The following is a 13,135-nucleotide window of genomic DNA, read 5'->3' as shown; positions in this document are numbered from 1 at the left end:
AAGAACATGCATATGGGTTACACCCAGTCGTTCCATCATCCATTGTGAATCACATACAGTGAGATCCAACAGTCTGAGACTACTAGAGAATATACTATTTTCTTTTTTTGTATTTTTTTTCTCCCAAATGTAAATCATTTTTCTTTTTAAATTATACATAAATTTAAAATGTGGGCAAACAAATTCATTAGATACTGTATGTAGGTTAATATAAACGTGTTGTGGTTTATCGTTGTGCTTTTGTGATATATAGGTCCTGTCTTCCACAATGCACCTGCTGAAAGGCCCTTAGACAAACATGATTCTGGGAGACGTCCCTCCTCTGTCACTAAAGCTGAACCTGATATAACAGAGAAACACAGTAATTGAGCTTTTCACAATTCATAAAAGCAGAGTCAAATTGGTCAGATAACTTTTAATGATGATTATTATTTCATTATATCACCACATAGTTTTGACTCAAAAAAAGACAAACGGACAATCACACTCCAGTCATTTTAATTGATCATCTCCATTTTTAATACAGGTGATATGAAACAAATGCAACAACCCTGTTTACACTTGGCTTCACTTGAGCTTCCTTTGGGGGATGGAGGGGCCATAATGGTGGCTAACATGATCCTAGCAGTAACTGTTAGATTAGAGAGAAGGACTGTACACGATGCAGGTCACTGAATATGCGACAAAAAACTTAAGGACAGGTAGGCGACAAACAGATGAGGAGGGAAATCCTCTTTGAACGTCACATGCACCAACAACCCCAGAGAAAAGCTGTCGCCTTTCCTCTGCGGTTGAAAACAGTCACACGGATGTCATAGATACTGAACGCATGAAATCAGATCATAGAAAGGCCACTGATTTCACAGTTTTTCTAAAAGCCTGGGTTGGATTTCGGTTGGGGATAACCAGATGCACGCAATAAAGCCATTACCTGCTATACCCCCTTGCATCTTTCTCCCAAACCCGTATTAATTATTATTTGTATTTTTTTCTGCTCTGTAATATACTTTTCATTATTTACAGGGATGTACACAAAATACACTTAAAAAGAGGATCTTCCATTTCTTTGCAATAAAATGTCACAGGACGTTTTGTATTGTCTCTTTTTTTGTTACATTCCAGCCGCGAGCATTCAAGAAAACAAAACGGAAAAATATTGTGACCAAAAAACACAAATGGCGTAAAATATGGTCCTTAAAAAGGGGGTGTGTTCGAGTCCTGTTTGTGTCAGTGTGCAGTAATTCTATGGAGACAACTCAAGAACGGCTAGTTGGAATTGAAGTGACAGCTTTGTCAGCAACCCACAATTCCTTAATGTCTTTTCTCCACACGCATGAGATTTTTGTTCAGCTCGATATTTGTTCAAACCCCAAATGCCTTTTTGCTTTTCCAAACGACTGGTCTCTGTTGATTGACAGGCAAGTTTAAGGAGAAAAAAAAACTTTCTGTGTGGAAAGGGGTAGACGGTGAGGTGGTGTTTTTTCTCATATTCAGCATGTTATTTTCATTTCATCTTATTTTTTAATCAGCGATATTATCATCATCTCCATTTGGATCTTTTTTTGTGTTCACAAAAATAGGATGGTGCGCCCCCTGTTGGGGGGTTCAGGTTCATCCCACAGATGAAAGCAGTCATGGTCTGGAGAAGGCTTGTGTGCCTGTGTGTGAAGTGTGTGCATGAGTGTGTGTGTGTGCCTGACTGGAGAGGAGGCGTGTTTGTGTGCGTCTGAATCATGGATATTCACGTCAATTCAACAGTCACTGTGAGAATAAGTGGTAGGCATATCAGTCCAAACTTGTGCAAACCAGGAGCTCCATCTGAAAGAAAAAATAAATAAATAAAAGTAATTAGTATTTGGCAGGAAGGCGATCATCTAACCTTGGTCTAAATACTTGGTTTGAAACAAACACACAGCCTTAATGGGATAGTTCACCCACAAACAAAATGTACCTGTCATTATTTACTAACCCACATGTCATTTTAAAACTTTATGATGTTTTGTGTGTGTGTGTGTGTAACACAAGAGAGAGTTTTGAGAAGTTATTATGCTCATCTAGTTCAAAAAGGACAAAAGAAAGATAAAAAAAAATAGTGGATATGATTTGAGTGCTATAGATTAGAGTAAGAAAAAACAGACTAACATTTATTCATTATTCAATTTCAAATTGAATAATTCATACAAATCATTATGCAGATCTCAAATTAAATATGCAACACATTGGATGTCATAACATTTGATGTTATTGATTGATCAACACCTGCAAAGTCAAATGGACAACTTCTATAGTGATTCTTTTGGAGGCGAGGGTGAGTAAATAATGGCAGACTTTTCATTTTTGGGTGATCTATCCCAAATGTAAAGGATCTTATAAAGGAGGAAGCAAAGTTCCTCACTTTCTGCGTGAGAGACCCCTCTAGCTGAGGTACAGTGGGCTGTATGAAAGCTGTATGAGCTAGCTAGTTTTCTCAGGTAGGGTACTTCGCTGTAATTGTCTAATGCACTCTAAAAGGTTTGAACAAGCTGTAGAGTGGTGGTGGATCAGTGGGGCCAGAACTTTCATGCATACTACACAATGTTCAATAAGCACAAAATGATGATGGCTGACATAAGTATTATGAGCAATATTTCTTCAGAGCTAAAGTAATTTTATTACCATCTCTCTCATTTTCATTGACAAAACAAGTGGTAATTAACATTACTTCTACATTTATGGCTTATATTGGTGTTAGTGCTACAATTAATATAACATAAGTACCACTTCATATCCACAATATGAATAATTGTTTTCTTTTATGGTTAAAACTCAGTGGTTATGTTCAGAAAGGAATACTAGCATACCGCAGCACAGTATACTGTAAACAGATTAACACTTTATTTCGATAGTCCTCTTTAGACATTCTACTAACTATACGTCATGTTTTAAACTACATGTCACCTACAAGTATGGGGGTAGAATCGTTCCTGTATTCCAAATATAGATTAAGAACCACAAATAAGTGTGGTTCAAATTAATTAAATTTACAGATAAATAAAATGAGATTTGTCAATAAAAGACATTTTCACAAATGTGCTGTTATGTAACGAACACAACTCTGCCTGGCATTAATTTGTGAATCGCTTTCTGTGCATTTGTAGATCACCGCATGCATTTGTGGATTTCGAAACATTTCTTGATGTTCAGACAAATCCACAAATAGATGGACTCCACCCACTATCTACTCAAGCCAATCAGAGAACAGCCACATTGCGCTGACTAATCGTAGCATTTTCTCACTACAACCAATTATGTTTTGCTTTGAACTCGGGGCGGGAACAGATTAGTCTCTGCATTCTACGGGCACTTCGAATTGATCTGAAGTACTGTTTGCATGGTTAAAACTTTACAAAAGATTGTTGGAGTTTAATGCTTCTTTATATTTCCATCAGGATCAGTGAATCAGGATAAACACAGGATTAAACACAAATTATGATTATTCACAGATCCTGAGCTATAACACCATCTCTAATGCATGCAGTGCGGCGCGTCAGAAGCAAATAGAACGCATCAGTGATCAGTGATACCGTCTACATTGGACGCGGCGCTGTGCGCTGCAAGAAACGAAAGACCCACTATACTTCTATAGTACTCCACACTGGAGCTACTTACACAAATATAGAACATAATACCATGTATAAAACCAAATATGAGCCCAAATGACCATCAGTGAACAATACGAATCTCAGCATCACTGCTGCTTACAGGGGGTTTGTGAGTGGATGATGCAAATAAAAACCTTGCAAACTTTGCATTTATTTTGGAAGCTGTAAGTAACAATCAAAAACTATTAAGTCTGATTCATATGAAATATTATTTGTGTTATGGAGTGTTTTAACCAATAAATAAGTATTGCTTATCTGTCTGCTGGACGGTTTACTTTTAAATGCATCATCTCTTTGAAATTCAACAACCTGTCACGTTTAAAAAGAACCCACGTATATCTTCTCTACAAATGATGGGAATCATTTTGTAATGCATTTAATTCATGTTTAAGATATTACTTATAATGCTTAATAGATCATTAGATCCACGGTTTTGTGCTCCGTGCTCGAGATGTACAGTATAGGCTACTGCATATTTTGGCAAATGCATTAGGCCATCTGCCAACTCCATGCATACAGAAATTAACATACCGTGTAAAGTATTAAAATATGTATGTATGGTAGTTTAGCATTCTGAAAATACCCAGCATTTTATTTATTTATTTAAACTAATGATACAGCAGTAGAATTCCAGACTTCTGGCCATTTGTGAGCACTAGTCTTTAGGGTGTTCTTTTGTGAGTCGAGAGGGTGTTTGAGATTCAGACACACGTCAGACATGGCGACCTCCCGAGGCCTTGTTCTACAAGCCATTTGACTTGCATACGAGGGGCATCTGAGGCTCGACTCAAGATCAGCGCTCACGTTGACCTGATTCTGTCCTTGCTCTCACACACCTGCCCTGCCGCATTTGCATATTCAAATTTACATCCGTAGATGCGGCGGAGCAGAGGAAAGGGGTGCGGTGAAGGGTTTCGGGTGAGGCAAAAGAGAGAATGAAAAAAAGAATAAGAGAAAAACATAAGTGGTAAAAAAAGGGCAGAGGCCTCATTTCCACCCCTCTGCCTGACAGTTCTTCATCTTTACATATGAGTCTCTAAGAAACTGTAAATGAGCCAGCACTGAATGTATAAAACAACTGCAATCCATCACTGATTTATATTTGCTGTGGACGCGCTGGTGCATTGGTAAGTGATGGCTCACTTCTAGATTCTAAATGATGAAAGCAGCAAGCCTTCGCAAGACACATGGGCTCTTGAGAGGAGGACAGGACGGAGAGAGACCAGAGACAATAAAAGCACAGTATGCAGCTTTAGAAAATCTCAGACAGGGAAATAATTAAAAAGTAAATAACCATTACTGTACCATTACGCCATTTCCCTTTCCCTGGATAGTATCTGAATAGCAGTGTTCTACAGCACCTTTTCAATCTACAAAATAACTGGTTATTGGATCTCTTGTATTCTCCTATTCTCAGTATGATTATAGATAAAAGTCTATACTTTTACTTGCTGTATAACTGTAATTTATCAAACCACAGTTTAGCAATTTCGCAATTATACCATGCGTAGGAAGAAACGCTGTTTATGAAACATCAAGCACTTAGACAAAGTAGGCTATACTCTATATGATGTGTAATTCAGTCAATGGTGTCTAGTTAAATCACGTTTAAAAAAAATAGTATGCAATACAGTCGTCACATGACCCATGTTGAACACAACAAGTGGTCTCTAGTTATGTTACAAAATAAATTTGATTATTTGGCAGATTATTCCAAATTTAATTCAAGTTTACCTTTTGGCAGTCCTATCAATTAATCAGTCAAGACAATCTCTGAGGTTGAAATAACTTTTCATTCCATTCACTGAAGATCATGTCGAACACGACATAATGGGATGCTGTATATTGACCTTGCCTTGCTTCATTATTGTTTATTAATTTTGAAATTACACCACCCATAGGAAGAAAACTCCCTGGAACCTCTATACGTAATAAAAAAAAAAGAAGATATATATATATATATATATATATATAAAAAAAAATAGTATATGACCAAAAAATAGTATATGACTTGTCACATGACCAGTGTTGTTATTGTTAACTAAAACTAAAATGATTAAATATAGTTCTTGTTAATTGAAATAAATGTGGAATAAAGCTGAAAAATATAAGCTAAATAGAAATATAAAAAAGTAATAAAATGACAAAAGCACATAACAAAATTAATAAATACTTAATAGTATATAAATACTAAAATAACACTGCACATGACCTTACAGTGTTGCTTATTTAATTCAAGAATTGATGTCTAGTTAATAATTTTAGAAATAAATAATTATTTGGAAAATGTTATCCAATTTTGTGTAAAAAAATTTTTTTGGGGTGAAAAGGCCAAGGAGATATTGCTTTTGGTTCAAAATGAAAGATCAAGTTTAGTGCAATGCATTGTGGCATGCAGTATTCTGACCTTGCTGCATCTCGCTGCATATTATCTGTATATATATTTTTTAAACTTTAGTTCAGCACTCAGGAAGAAAACACTGCTGCTCTTTTGTAATTTTTAATTAATCAAAGAGTCTTCTCAAACTAGAGGAAACAAGAGGCAGCAAAAGCCTCACACAGCCAATGAATATAATAGAGGCCTTCAAATACTTACTGTTTGGATTCTGTGTGTTTTTCATCATACTTGGGTTTTCTGCAGAACAGAGGAAGAGGAGGGGGAGTTGGTGAGAGGGAGAGAGAAATAGTCTATTATTAGATAATACAAAAAATAACCATCATAGGTTTGTGGTCTAATGAAGGATAAAAACCACAAATCTCACAGACAAGACTAGAATACCACCAAAGAGCAATCAGCAGCCAAAGTTCATAAGTTCACCCCTATTCTTGGCTGACTTCAATGTAAAATCCACCAAAGACTGGAACCTTTTGAACTTTGAGTTCTCTGTGAATGCACAGAGAACAAACTTAAAAAAAAAAGAACAGAAAAAAAACCCATCAAAATCTTTTCCAAGAATCCTCAACCGTCACCTCGACTGATACCATAGCAGCAAAAATCTATTAACAAGCATCCTTTATCCTAAATGCTAATCTTTGTTCTTTAATACAGCTGATGGGCTTTAATGAATGGCTATTGAAACAGGTCAATAGTAGCCCAGTTCAAAGGCTCTAATCACCATTCTCCACTCTCTGCCACCCGTGTTCAGACTCAAAAGGACAAGGGCAATTTGAACGAGGTGGATGACGCAGGGCACACTTGGGTGTTACATAGACATTAATGCTCTTCCACGTGAACCATTCCCCAGGTGACGTCCTCTCCAAAGAACCACTTTCCACCAAATGGCCTCCTGTGCTCAGCCCAATGATTTGTAGATGTGTCTCAATGCAAAGAATTGCACAGCACATGCTCATCTAAAATGGAACATGATGCACTTAATGGAACATTTTTATGATATATTTATTTTTCTTTTCCATCCTTTTTGAAGTTTGAAAGCTCCAGTCACCATTCGTTGTAATCGCATGGCAAAGTGACGAATTCTTCAAAATGTGGAGTTTGGAATGAGACAAGGGTGGGTGAATAATGAGAAAATGTTCAATTTTCAGTGCCCTATCCCTTTTAGTTTAGCAAAGGTTGTGCATGTGTCATACACGATTGTGCATTATTTTGAGGAGTGAGAAAAAAAGAGTTTTCGCATGTGGTTGAATCTGCTATAAACAACTGATTCAATTGATCACAAGTGCAATAGTATGTTCACGGCTGATGATGAACCATACTGTATGCAGCTTGTTGTCCTCAGCCTTGGGTGTCATTCAGATTATCCAGAGGAGCACCGACTGTCCTTTATCTTCCAAAGCACATCTTTGATTAGATCTGCGCTCACGCTATAGGCAGATCTCTCATAAACCCTGACAGCCTCGAAAACTCAGGGGGGAAATTAGTCCAGGGGCGACAAAGCGCGGGCACACGCACACACACACACACACACAAAGTGTCAGCAAACAATTTCTTTCTAACATCAATGAAAACAAAAGCCAAGACTTAGTGGGCACAGCATCTGTTTCAGCAGCAAAGGATGGCTAGACAAAACCACAGGGGAATGAAATTATCACACAAAAGAGCCAATTTTTCTTTTAACAAGATGTTGACAATTTGATATTTGTGCTAACAAAAGACAATATCTCTTAAGGAAAGACATCTGTGACCCAAAAATTTCAGAGGTACAAACGGTCATGTGTAAATGTAGTCATCTATCTTACGTCACACATTTTTGGTATAAGCCACTTTTCCAGCTTAGTTTCGATTACTCTTTATATGTAATATTCGGTTTCATTTAGCACTTTCTAGTGAACAAATATGTTATTTTCATTGACTAGAATTAGAGTGAATTTTACTAAAATTAATGAATATGACATATATATAGACTTTTAATATTACATAGACAAAATATAGACAAAAACAAAAACTAACAAGGACCTTTATTTAGTGTATTTAGGATAGAAAAAGGAGTTACTGCTGGAGCGACTCACCAAAAACAATGAGGCGTGTGTGTGTGTCAGTGGAGCCCAATGGATTCTGGGCCGTGCAGCGGTACATGGAGCCATTGAGTTCTGCAGGCACTCGTTCCAACACCAGTTCCTTCCCATCTTTCTCGGCACTGCCGTCCAGGAGTCTGCCGCCCACCCGAGTCCAGGTGAACAGAGGCTCAGGAAACACCTCATTCTGGAAGTAGTGTATGTGTGTTTAGTACACAAGAATGTGTACATTAAGGAAAAAAGATGAAGAGAAAAATAATCAGTTCAACCCCAAGATACAGAAAGGGATGCACAATAAATTGGTACTGAATCAGTTCTCGGCCCAATATTAGAGAATTTTTTTAATTGTCCATGCCTTCTCCTATTTTTACATTTGCTGTCATCTAACTACAGTTAGTTTTTTTAACAGACATATATAAAAATGAATAACCATTTTTTAATACTGTAAATTATAATACTGTGATGCATAAATTCACTTCTAGAATTTTAAATAGATTTTTTTAAAATGTTTTATTTTTTATTTATTTAGTTAAAATAATATAGAATATAAATTATTTTAAATAATTATCAGCTTATTGGTATCACCTGAATATTAATATCAGTGCATCCCTTAGAAATACAGTGCATTTTAAAAAAGTATGTTAAGACATTAAGGAACTTGTTAAATTATGAATAATTTAAACCCATTTCGAAAAACACCTATTTTTTTTACTTAAACAATCAATAATCAATACCTTTTTCAGTTTGGAAGAAAGGACAAAAATAAGATATATAAATATTGTACCAAGTTACCAACACATCAACAATTTAGACATTTCTTGTTATAGACTTATCCAGGAAGAGGAATGTTAGGGTTTTGATGGTTTTTAGCGGGGCAATGAAAAAAATACCACATCAAACAGGTAGTCCACAAGAGGCAAAAGAATATAAAATATTCTTATACACTCCTTTACAGAGGTCCATGGTGTATAGCATTGTCTGCAACTACAGTATGCCTGGAAGCCCACTCACACGATACTAAATTCTTTCATGTCTATTTTGAACAAGTCCTTGCATTTTAATACTTGTGAAAGCTCACTATAAGATCGTTTGATTCTACACAAAAGGACAGGTGTGATGAAACCCAGAAACAAGGTAGAAAATCTCAGTGCCTGAGCAAGGGCTACATCCTGATTCGTTTTAGACCCATCTTTCCTCTGCTGATCAAACCAATCTACCCATGTCCTAGGTGTGATAGGTGACTGGCTGGCACAATCCATCTAACTTCACAAAATCATGTGGCTTCACTGGGTGACCTCTGATAATGGCTCATTGGAGAGTGTGGCTTGGCTGTGTGTCACTGGACTTCCACATTCACACCATGACTGCAGTGAAATGAGTTTGCACTTGCTGGTGGAATTAGGTCAGATCCAGATCAAAAATATCCCCCATGGCACATGGTTTAGATCAGGATGTACTGTAATGGTAAGACAAGCTCTTGGAGAGCATAAATGCTTTTGTACTCTATTCAAATACAAATTTCAAATTAGAAAGGAAGGAGACACCAATGTGACCCCTCCTGTTGGTGGATTTACTAATGTCAAAGTAAACCAAAGGGGATATTGAATCTGTTTTTTTTTATTTTTTATTGCAGGGCAGTATTTAGTTTTCTGTGTTAACATTTATCTACCTACATGTGAAACCCAGGGCTCTGGAGCAGCTAGGGATAAGGGAGACGTTCTTCCAAATAAATCTTCATTGGCTTTAAAATCCTCTGAAATCCTTTGTGTAAATATTAAGATCCAAAATGGATTTATGTCCCCGTCAAGCCTGTTTATGGTGACCATTCTTTCTATTATTTAAAGGTGTACTTCAAATATGTAAATTGTGGGTGAAATAAACACACAGATCTGCCAGACAAACTGCCCATGCACCAACCAACTCCCTCCACCTTCACAGGTTACTCCATCTAAGTGTTTTTCCCATTCAAAGCCCCAAAAGAGAGGGCATTCTAGTTAAAAAAATCCAGTTTAAGATGGTCGCTATGTTTTGGAACATGGATTATAGCTGGTCTGAACTTGTCCAGGCTGGTCATTAGTTGGTCTCACCGGACATTGATAGGTTTAGACTGGGATTGTTGCCCATCTAGTGACCTGTGTTAACCTGCAAATGGCCAGTTTATATCTGCTAAAAATAGTTAAGATCTGGGAATTACCAGTCTAAATCTGCTAATGACCAGTATACACTCACCGGCCACTTTATTAGGTACCCAATGCTAGTAACGGGTTGGACCCCCTTTTGCCTTCAGAACTGCCTCAATTCTTCGTGGCATAGATTCAACAAGGTGCTGGAAGCATTCCTCAGGGAGTTTGGTCCATATTGACATGATGGCATCACACAGTTGCCGCAGATTTGTCGGCTGCACATCCATGATGCGAATCTCCCGTTCCACCACATCCCAAAGATGCTCTATTGGGTTGAGATCTGGTGACTGTGGAGGCCATTTTAGTACAGTGAACTCATTGTCATGTTCAAGAAACCAATTTGAAATGATTAGAGCTTTGTGACATGGTGGAAGTAGCCATCAGAGGATGGGTACATGGTGGCCATAAAGGGATGGACATGGTCAGAAACAATGCTCAGGTAGGCCGTGGCATTTAAACGATGCCCAATTGGCACTAAGGGGCCTAAAGTGTGCCAGGAAAACATCCCCCACACCATTACACCACCACCACCAGCCTGCACAGTGGTAACAAGGCATGATGGTTCCATGTTCTCATTCTGTTTACGCCAAATTCTGACTCTAACATCTGAATGTCTCAACAGAAATCGAGACTCATCAGACCAGGCAACATTTTTCCAGTCTTCAACTGTTCAATTTTGGTGAGCTCTTGCAAATTGTAGCCTCTTTTTCCTATTTGTAGTGGAGATGAGTGGTACCCGGTGGAGTCTTCTGCTGTTGTAGCCCATCCGCCTCAAGGTTGTGCCTGTTGTGGCTTCACAAATGCTTTGCTGCATACCTCGGTTGTAACGAGTGGTTATTTCAGTCACTGTTGCCCTTCTATCAGCTCGAACCAGTCTGGCCATTCTCCTCTGACCTCTGGCATCAACAAGGCATTTCCGCCCACAGAACTGCCGCTCACTGGATGTTTTTTCTTTTTCGGACCATTCTCTGTAAACCCTAGAGATGGTTGTGCGTGAAAATCCCAGTAGATTAGCAGTTTCTGAAATACTCAGACCAGCCCTTCTGGCACCAACAATCATGCCACGTTCAAAGTCACTCAAATCACCTTTCTTCCCCATACTGATGCTCGGTTTAAACTGCAGGAGATTGTCTTGACCATGTCTACATGCCTAAATGCACTGAGTTGCCGCCATGTGATTGGCTGCTTAGAAATTAAGTGTTAACGAGCAGTTGGACAGGTGTACCTAATAAAGTGGCCGGTGAGTGTAGACCTGACAAAGACCAGTAAAACAATAGGAAAATGGTCTGTTTTAACCATCACCAAGCTACCTGGATTTCCCAGGAGGGATACAACAGAACTACAGTAACATTCCTTTAAATTCATGACACAAACGATGAAATAGCGTAAAGTAGATTCAGTGATGATAGCATATCGGGTCTAATTTCTTTCCACCTGAATGCTGTTGGCTAGACACATCTCTTAGTCAGACCTGTCAAAAAGATTGGGTGGATCATCACCAAACTGTGCTGTGTTTATCTGTTGGGGGAAGATTTTTTTTTTACCCCTTGGCAGACGGTGATAGTTACACTGAGACAATCTCCCTGCTTCACTAGGTCTGTGGAAGCTGACGGACTATTGATGCAAGTATAAATTTGGCGCCGTTGACAGTAAAGCGCTCCTGGCTAGCTCTGTGCTCGCACCTGTTTTGCTAGCTAGTTTGACAAGAACAAACAAAAGAAACAAAATCCCTAAAAGCTGCAGTGAAATACATCAACAAACAGCTGATTTGTTTTTTAATCAGATGCTCTTATGCCTTCTGGTGAGAATACAAAACAGAACACAAACACAAGTGAGAGGAGTTTAGCATTGGCAAAGAGAAGCCAAATGTTAGCATAATAAATCACTCTGCCTTATTTCTGGGGCTATTCTTGTCAAGCATAGGTTTTTCACTGCAAAAAAAAACAAACATCTTGATCAGTTTTCAGGTCTTGTTTATACCATTTTATTGGAAAACATCCTTTAAACAAGATGCATCTATATTAGACGCAAAATGGCATAAGTTATTAAGACTTGTTTTCAGAAAATATACTACTTTATACTAAATTAAACTAGCACACTGTAATACTAATTAAGTTTATTTTTGTTAACTCATTTTAATTGAGCACAAATATAACACAATTTAGTGAGATTTTATGCTTAAAAATAGGAAAACTCTTTTCGACAATGGGCTAAGAAAATAACCTTAACTTGCTAGTTGCTACTTATTCTCTGAAAATCTCACATAATTTAGAAGTACAAGTAAATGTGTCTTGTTTTAAGGATGTTTTTACATTCTACATTTTTTCAGATATTCTTATTGGAAAACAAAACCAAATTATTAAGATCTTTTTCTTTTCTTTTTGCAGTGCTCTGAAACACCAATTATTTCCTTTAACGGCCAACAGCAGGCAAACCGGATAAACGTCTAAATGGAACAAATGTGAATCATGTTATCAATTAGCGAATTCATGACTCCGACAGTTTTTCATTTTAAGAGATTTATTAAATGCAACAGCGTATTAGTTTTGTTCCCTTTGTTCTGTGTTTATGGAGATGACAATGAAATATAGAGCACTAACAACAGAAAAATCAATTAGAAATATTCTTATTCTTATTCTTTTATTAGACTACTATCTTATCTCACAGCCGATATGAACCCATTCCTTCCCAATAACCTTGAGTGCTCAAGGTCTTTTTGTGAGTTGCAGCCCTAAGTGCTTTTCAATAGATCACTTTCAAAGTTTTTTTTGTTCTCGTGACCTTTAAAGGACTTTGAAAACCCTCTATTTTGATTTCATTGCAACTTAAATGATTGAA

The 13,135-nt window shown here is 37.5% G+C and overlaps 1 protein-coding gene across 2 annotated transcripts in view; it reads right to left on the bottom strand.

Annotated features, from left to right (window-relative positions):
- Positions 1-481: 481 nt before the first annotated feature.
- Positions 482-13,135, bottom strand: part of igsf21a (immunoglobin superfamily, member 21a) — a 302,035-nt gene continuing 289,381 nt past the window's right edge. For both annotated transcript variants that reach the window (XM_056251381.1, XM_056251382.1), the window contains exons 8-10: positions 8,109-8,301; positions 6,238-6,276; positions 482-1,818 (exon numbers count right to left, since the gene is read on the bottom strand). In XM_056251381.1, coding sequence (XP_056107356.1) covers positions 1,742-1,818; positions 6,238-6,276; positions 8,109-8,301 — 309 coding nt within the window. In that variant the 3' untranslated portion in view covers positions 482-1,741. The remainder of the gene's footprint in view (positions 1,819-6,237; positions 6,277-8,108; positions 8,302-13,135) is intronic.

This window comes from Rhinichthys klamathensis, unplaced genomic scaffold, assembly GCF_029890125.1.
Source record: "Rhinichthys klamathensis goyatoka isolate OS25496 unplaced genomic scaffold, OSU_Roscu_1.1 h1tg000082l_1, whole genome shotgun sequence".
In the NCBI taxonomy this organism is placed as follows: Eukaryota; Metazoa; Chordata; class Actinopteri; order Cypriniformes; family Leuciscidae; genus Rhinichthys; species Rhinichthys klamathensis.
Note: the sequence above shows the minus strand (reverse complement) of the source record. Positions and strands in the feature narration are given on the sequence as shown.